The following is an 8,534-nucleotide window of genomic DNA, read 5'->3' as shown; positions in this document are numbered from 1 at the left end:
TAAATTCAGGAACACAAAAAATGCCAAAAACCAAATTCAGGTAATTAGTTACATTTCTTGGCCATGTAGCAACTACTGATTTACTAGGAATTGTGACATAAACATATTGAAAGAATGAAGGGAGGGAGAACAGGGATGTTTGTGGAAGGTGAAATCCTTCCATATACCATAATGAGATGTCAAGAGTTGTCTGAAATTGCTAAGTTAAGAAATAGTAGTAAAAGCGTATTATGTAGAAACATGGAGGTCCTTCAGTTAAAAATCCTTTTGGCTTCAAGTATAAAAAAACCACTGACAGTAGTAAACACATATGGCTTTATTTATTCATTCATCTATTTCTCAGCAAGTAAACTTATTAACAGAAGAATGGCCTGGCTTCAGATGTCCAAGGATGCCGACAAGGAACCAGGGTTCTTTCAATCTTTTTCTTCTTTAATGCGTTGACTCTTCATCCTCATGACTATCTCCTCACAGTCACAAGATTGTTGTCACAGCTCGAGGCAGCATGACTATATTCAAGGAAGAAGTAAGGAAGGGGGAAGTGTCAGCTATATGTTTCTCAGGAAAGCAAAAGCCTTTTAGAAGGCCCCAGCAAACATCTGAAGGCCATAACTGGGACACACAGCCATCTCTAGCTGCAAGGGAGGCTAAGAATGTATCTGGCTCTTCAGCTTCTGAGTGGCAGATGCCAAGGGAGAAGGGTGTTGGGAATGGTAAATGCCTGAAGAAAAGTCAAAATCAACTAAAATATTTTAATGTGTTGTCTCCAGGAAGCAGGGCTTGCAGTGGGAAGGACTGGGACAGGATATTGCTGGTTTTGTTATGAGCTCTTTAGCACTATTTTATTTTTTAGCTATGTGTAATACTTTGATGAAAAATAAAAATGAATAGTGTTATGGTTTCTATGAAAAAATAAAAATAAAAGCTGGCAGCAGTTTTCTGTCTCTTGAGGAAAGGATATCAATTCACCTTGGAAACAAACTTACCAGAATAGTCTCTTACTTAGACTGAGGTATCTCAGGTGTCCACCAACTCTAAGAGAAAGCTGTGCTATCACCATTAACCTGAATGTAGCTGCTGGAAACCAGTATTGTGCTACGTTGCTGTTACGTTGGTTGGCTGTGGTAAACAATCTTTTTTTTTTTTTTAAAGATTTATTTATTTATTATTTATACAAGCACTGGGTACAGTTAGAAGTGCGGGAGGGTGAGAGAATTCACCAGAGCCAGAGCGGGGAGCAGAGCAGGCAGAAGGATGGAAGTACACTGCTGAGGGGAGCAGCGGGCGGCAGGAGAGGTCTGCGTGCCATGTGGGACCCTCCTCCGGTGGCCGGGGAGCAGCCGGGGATCGAGCCGGCGGTGCAGAGGCTGTGGGCAGCTTTGCAACCCAGCGCTCAACCACTGTGCCACTGGGGAGGCCCTGTGGTAAACAATCTTGGTGCAATTTCCTCTGTGTCGTTTATTAGCTCTGTGGCACTAGACGAATGACACCTGGGAACTTCACTTTTCTTTATGAAATGAAGGTAATTCAAGTGCCTGGCACAAAGTAAGCACTGAGCAAATATTATGCACTCTGATTAAAAGGTTAAGTTTCTGTGTAGTGATATAATTTAGGTATACTTTAACAATATCATGCTTCCACTGAGTTAATTTTTTATCCTAAGCATTTATTTGAAATGTGGTGTCATTAAACATCGTTTTTGAGAAATATGTGTGCATATTTCTGCCCAGGCTTTTGCCCACAGAAGATGCTCAGTTTGAACCACACCAAGAGATAGGAGAATTGGATTGCTGTTACTCCTGTTGTCAGAAAGACTGTGAAAAGGAACTAGACTGGATTGGTATTTCCAGTAAAAATATTGTTATTAAACATTAAAAACAACCCACTGTATGAAATGTACCGGTGATTGTTATTTCCTCATGTGGACCATGGAGAACAGGTCACCACTGTGGGAGGCCATGAGAATGTCCCAGAAACTAAATGAATATGCAGAATGTTATGCAGGAGACACACTTGGTCTAGAAATGGGGAATAGAACAGTGACATTCTCTCTCTGATGTCAAAGTGAGAACTAGAGATCTTGACTCCAGGTAGGGAGCATACGGCCATAAACCATCCAGCTGGTTAATGATCATCTTGCACACACATGGTATTAGGTCAGGGGGCTAAGGAGAGGAATAGTCAGTAAGCAGCCCCCTTCAAGGTGATATTCCCTTGGAGAGGTAATATTGGGTATCCACCTACAAATTTTCTTTCTGTTATCATCTGTTATCCCAAAGACTAGGAAAGTGCTACTAAGCACACATATACAGGATATTGCGTCCACTTTAAACAAAAAGGTATAGTTGGGGAATAAGAATACTTAGGGACCTACCTGGTGGCGCAGGGGTTGAAGACACAGCACTATCAAGCTATCAAGCTATCACCAGCCACTGTGACATGAGTTCGATCCACTCCACACTCTGTCTCTCGTGAATCCTCTCACACCCCACCCCCCCGGAACCTCTGGCCTATACCCCAGTTCTTGTATGCATAAATAAAATCTATTTTTTTAAAAAAAGAATACTTAGGGCCTCCCCGGTCACACAGCAGATTGAGTGCAGCACTGTGAAGCTGTCCACAGCCTCTGCGCGCGGGATCAATTCCCGGCAGGCCAGGGAGATTCCCACATGGCCCGGCAGACCTCTCCTGTCGCGCCTGCTGCTCCCTCAGCAGTGTATTTCGGTTGTCTACCTGTTCTGCTCCCCGCTCTGTCTCTGGTGAATCCTCTCACCCTCCCGCGCCTCTAGCCTGTACCCCAGGCTCTTGTATAAAAATAAATAAATCTTTAAAAAATTTTTTTAATTAAAAAAATAAAAAAATACTTAGAAATTAACAATCACTGTCAAAAAAATTCAGTAAAGTCAAGAACATGTCTCAGAATACAGAATAACAAAAACATGGAAAAAATGAGAGAAAATAAAAAGACAATTATCCAGGAAATGCAAAATCCAACTAATAGGAGGGCTTAAAGAGAGCAGAGAGAAAATAAAGGGGAGAAAATTAGCAAAGAAATGAAACAGTGGACCTCCCTGGTGGCACAGGGGTTAAAGACAGCATTATCAAGTTATCGCCAGCCACTGCAGCATGAGTTCCATCCCCCACCAGCCAAGAGCAACCCACATGGCGCAGCAGGCCTCTCCTGTCTACCTGCTGCTCCCCTCAGCAGTGTATTTCAGTCAGTCTGCCTGTTCTGTTCCCCACTCTGTCTCTGGTGAGTCCTCTCACCGCCCCCCACCCACCCAACCTCTGGCTCGTACCCTAGCTCTTGTATGCATAAATAAATAAATCTTAAAAAAAAAAAAAAGAAAGAAAACAGGAATTGCTCAGAGGACAAGGATAAGAGTCTTCAGATTGAAAGGGCCCAACCATCAGCAAAACAAATGGGGAAAAACACATTTCTGGGCACATCATTGTGGTATTTCAAAACACAAATTATGAATAAATATGTAAGCTTCCAGAGGTAAGAAAACAGGTCTCCACCAAAGGAATGAGAATAATATTAGCACCCAACTTCTAATCAGCAACACGATATGCTAAAAGCGGCACCTTCAATATTCAGAAGAAAAAATATTTTTAACATAGAATTCTAAAGACAAACTATCATTCAGATATGAAGGTAAGATAATGCTGCATTTTCAGACATGCAAACATGTCAAAATTTACCTTTCTGAAGAAATTATTTGGGGATATTATCCAACAAAGTGTGTGATGTTATCAGTCAGGATTCTAGAATGTAAGTGACAGAAATTGACTCTAGTTAAGCAGAAAAAAGCAGGATTTATTGCAAGGTTATTACATAACTCACAGACATCTGGAGAATTGGACAGGAGGAGCCAGGGCACCGGGAACAAGCGAGTTAGAAGGTCACTGCTGGAACTGCTGCTCCCACTGCCAAAAGCCCTGGATATCATCCTACTATCACATGTGATTGCAGGTGAATGTTAATCATCCTCCCGTTTGCTTTTTTATTTGTTGTTGACTTTGGGATTTTGTTAATGAGTCTCTAATCCATGGCATATTTTCATTAGTTCATTCAAGGCCCTTCTTTTGCTTCATTTCATTCTATTAATTTTCCCTCTGTCAGTTCCCAACCCTCTCCTAGTCTCCTGACCTCGTGAAATATATATATATATATATATATACACACACATATATATACACACACACATATATATACACACACACACACACACATTTAGTGAAATATATATATATATATATATATACACGTCTAACTCATTCTTACATCTTCCATGCTTATTACTTATATCCATGAAAATAGTGTTTTACATTTATGCAAAGGGTAGGATGCTGTAAATCTCATTTTTAACCTTTTCCACTCAACACTAGGTTTTGGAGGCTTATATCTGTGGCTGTATGTAAATTGAGCTTTCTTTTTATGGTTTTATCCTGTTTGCTTATCCAGTCCATAGTGTTGTGGAGACCTGGTTGCTTGCTCCCAATTCTTCACAACCATAAACAATGCTGCAACAAATGACCTCAACTATACTTCTTTAAGGACCCGTGGGAGAATTTCTTTGGAATACATACCGAGGAATGTGATTGCTGGGTTACAGAGTGTGCACATACTTAATTTCAGGAGATACTGCCAAATTACTCTCTGGGATACTTGTATTAGTTTATACTCCCACCTATGGTTTTCCTTTTCCTTACCTTGTCATAAGCACTAGGTAATACCTGACTTTCTACATGTTGTCATTCTTAGAGTGATTTCTCAGTGTCATTTTAATCTTCAATTCTCTAATACTAGAAGAGATGAAAATCTCTTAATATAGTCAAGTTTCTCCTTGTGTAAATTCATTTTTCCTGGGCCTCCCTGGTGGCGCAAGGGGTTAAGCACAGCACTATGAAGCTATCCACAGCCTCTGCAGCACAAGTTCAATCCCCGGCTGGCCAGGGAGCTGACCCACATGGTGCAGACCTCTCCTGACTCGCCCGCTGCTCCCCTCAGTAGTGTATTTCAGTCAGTCTGCCTGTTCTGTTCCCCACTCTGTCTCTGGTGAATGCTCTCACCCCCTGCATCTCTGGCCTGTACCCCAGTTCTTGTATGCATAAATAAATTTTAAAAATTTCATAAAAAAATTTGTTTCTCCTTGTGCTAATTACTCTTCATATTCTCTGTTCATTTTCCTGTTGAGTTTACTATCTTTGTTTTCTAGTTATTATTCTGTCAGCTTTTGCACATTGTAATAGTCTCCTAATCTATCATCCATTAATTTTGTATGTTCTTATATCTTATGTGTTGATGACCCTGAGTTCCAAGCCATGAACAAGAATATTCAGTACTTGCTTCCTGGTGAGTAGGGAAAGATCTCTGATCATCTTTAGTTTCCATAGTAGGAACTGAGGTCCTAACACCCACCAAGATTCACACAGGAAGGACTCTTCCAAAACATGATGGGGATTTAGTTGCGAGGCAGCCATAAAAGTTCACTCCTTTGGTTGTCCAACATCCATAATACCCCTTTTTCCTATATTTCACTTTTCAAAAAAATGCACCCACCTAATATAATGCTTTGTATAACTAAATATGCACTAGTTTCCCCCTCTAAAGTGAGATAGCAAAAAGTATATGTTGGAATGCTTTCAGGTGGAAGCAATAAAAACCCAACTCAAACTGGCTTAAATAATAAATGCAATTTATTGGCTCATTTAACTGAGAAGTTCGTAAATAGAGTAGACTTCGGGCATGGCATGATCAGGAATATGGTTGTATTTCTCTGTAATTCTCTTGGCTCTGCCTCCTTCATTTGTCAGCTCCATGTACTGGCATTCCACATATTTACAAGATGGCTATCATCAGTGACCAGGTTACATGCTTCTTTGTTCATATCCAAGGGAAGATAGGCTACCTCTTCCCTCAAACACGGAACCAAAGTATTAAGTCTCAATGTGATTGCATCATCACTGAAACAATAATCACTGTGGAAGGTGGGGTGGTATTACTTAGATCAATTTATACTAATAAAGACCTATACCTAGAGATAGTGTAGGGTCTATCCCACTCAAATTGTATAGTTGTTATAAAATAGGGGAGGAATATAATGGATGTTAGAGAACAACCACACAGTCCACTACAAAGGAGTAAAGTAAGAAAGAGGAAGATATTGGGGTCCAGGAAAGATTTGGTCCAACCCAGAAGAGTAATGAAGGGACGTCCCAGGATGACAGTTGTGCCGCAGGACTACAGAGCAATCAGTCCAAATTGGAGCAGGAAGACGGAGGGCTCCAGGAGGAAGGTATCTGAGGAAAAAGGGGATTCAAATGATTTTATACTTTCCTTGAGAATTTGGAACAACTTAAGGAGATAAAGTCAGACAATGTATGAAAAAAAGGCAATTAGAAACTCCAAGGGGAAAAAAACTTTAAGAAATGTAAATGAATTGGAGTTTTAGGGAACAATATTCACATAATCATAAAAATATAAAACATTTTGTTGACTTTAAACTTTTAGAATGGCAAAGTATGGATGAATTAATGATGGTCACAGAACAGAATGTATATATTATTAACCTTGTTAATATAAAAGTAAAAGTGCAAATGACAGAAGATGAGAGAGACAGAAAGAGGGTGTATAAGTCTGTTTTTTAAAGAGATAAAGGTAAGGAATAGAGGATACATAATTCATGATATGGCTATAATGGGGGCATGGGAGGAAGACAGTTGGATGATATAATAGCAGGAAGTCAACAGTGTCCCAAAGTGATAAACAGAAAATCTGCATATTATTTAGAGATATGAAGATAATTACCAGAAAAAAAAAAGTTATAAGTACACTAGTAGATTTCCAGGTCAAGATGGCAGACTTACCATGTATTTATCTCCATTCCCACCTGAGACCCTGCTAAAATGACAGTAAAGGAATTAAAAAGGGTATAAAAACACAATGATGAAGAGAATGGGAGCAGGTCCATCAGCAAGAGAATTTTCAATAAATTTCTGGAAGATAGGAAGTCAATGGAAGAAAGATGACTGATGAAGCATGGCAGAGGAAGCCATAGCCTGGAGTATGCAGGGAGGTGATCCCACTGAGGAAGGAGCTGCTCTTTCTCTGCAGAAGCCTAGAGTGTCTTAGGACTTAATAATGCTGGGTATGATGTAAAATAGGAGTGAGATATGGGGCTGAAAACAGGGAGATTAATTGGAAGGTTATATATCAAAACATCAACCCACTCCCATTTGCACAATTTCACAGCAGCCAGGTATCTACCCATTAGGCAAAAACCAGAGGGTTCTTATGTAATAGGAAACTGGACAGCCTCAGAGAAAAAGATCTTTGCATTCTGGCATTCAGGGATTCTACAGCATAACAGTCAATTGTCCTCCAGTCACCCTAAAGGCAGATTGTCAGTTACCTAGCCCTGTCCCCCATACACAGAGCTTCCAATCAGATTTTTATTGCTACATTCTTAAATATGAGTAAACAACTTTGAGTCACCAGGAATTTGAGAAAAGGCTAAAAATTGAAAAATGAGGCTAAGATAAGCAATCAGAGGGAAGTGAATGCCAAAGGAAATAGATATACCAAAGAATAGAAGGAAATATAAAAATACTCCTATTGTTCTTAAAGAGATTCTAGATGATAGTGCATCCATTAAACAAGAACAGGACGTTAAGAAAGAAAAAAAGAGAATGTGGGGCCTCCCCGGTGGCGCAGTGGTTGAGCGCTGGGTTGCAAAGCTGCCCGCAGCCTCTGCAGCGCCGGCCTCTGCAGCGCCGGCTGCTCCCCGGCCACAGGAGGAGGGTCCCACATGGCGAGCAGACCTCTCCTGCCGCCCGCTGCTCCCCTTAGCAGTGTACTTCGGTCCTTCTGCCTGTTCTGCTCTCCTCTCTGGCTCTGGTGAATTCTCTCACCCTCCCGTGCTTCTGACTGTACCCAGTGCTTGTATAAGTAAATAAATAAATCTTTAAAAAAAAAAAAAAAAGAGAATGTGAATGGGTATCTGGAGATCTAAAAATGCAATTGTCAAAATGAACAGAAATGCTATAGAAGAGTTGGAAGGTAAAGTTAAATCTTCTCTCAGGAAGTAAACAGAATCAAAAGAGAGGGACAGAGCTAGAATGGGAGGGGAGAAGATTAAAAACTACAAAAGATCAATTCAGAAGGTCTAACATCCAAATTTAAGGGGTTCCAGGAGAGAAAGAAAATGGAAGAGAGGAACATTATCAAAGAAATAATAAAAGAAAATTTCCCAGGTTAAAGGATTTTGTAAGTAAGGGATCTAACCAATGACCAGAAAAATGAATGAAAGAAACCCCCAAGGTGGCAAAGGTGGCAAAAGGGGTTAAGATGCAGCACTATGAAGCTATACGCAGCCACCGCAGCACAAGTTTGATCCCCGGCCAGGTAGCTATCTACACAGTGCAGCAGACCTCTGCTGTCTCATCCACTGCTCTCCTCAGCAGTGTATTTCATTCAATCTGCCTGTGCTGCTCCCCACTCTGTCTCTGGTGAATCCTCTCACCCCCTG

The 8,534-nt window shown here is 40.6% G+C and overlaps 1 protein-coding gene across 1 annotated transcript in view; it reads right to left on the bottom strand.

The window, feature by feature from the left end:
• Positions 1 to 308: 308 nt before the first annotated feature.
• SMC1A (structural maintenance of chromosomes 1A) overlaps positions 309 to 8,534 on the bottom strand; it is a 51,769-nt gene continuing 43,543 nt past the window's right edge. The window contains exon 25 of the mRNA XM_037512368.2: positions 309 to 509. Coding sequence (XP_037368265.1) covers positions 489 to 509 — 21 coding nt within the window. The 3' untranslated portion in view covers positions 309 to 488. The remainder of the gene's footprint in view (positions 510 to 8,534) is intronic.

Source organism: Talpa occidentalis, unplaced genomic scaffold (assembly GCF_014898055.3).
Source record: "Talpa occidentalis isolate TD23 unplaced genomic scaffold, MPIMG_talOcc4v2.1 talOcc4.15, whole genome shotgun sequence".
Lineage (NCBI taxonomy): Eukaryota > Metazoa > Chordata > Mammalia > Eulipotyphla > Talpidae > Talpa > Talpa occidentalis.
The sequence above is the reverse complement of the archived record's forward strand: the minus strand, read 5'-3'. Positions and strand labels throughout refer to the sequence as shown.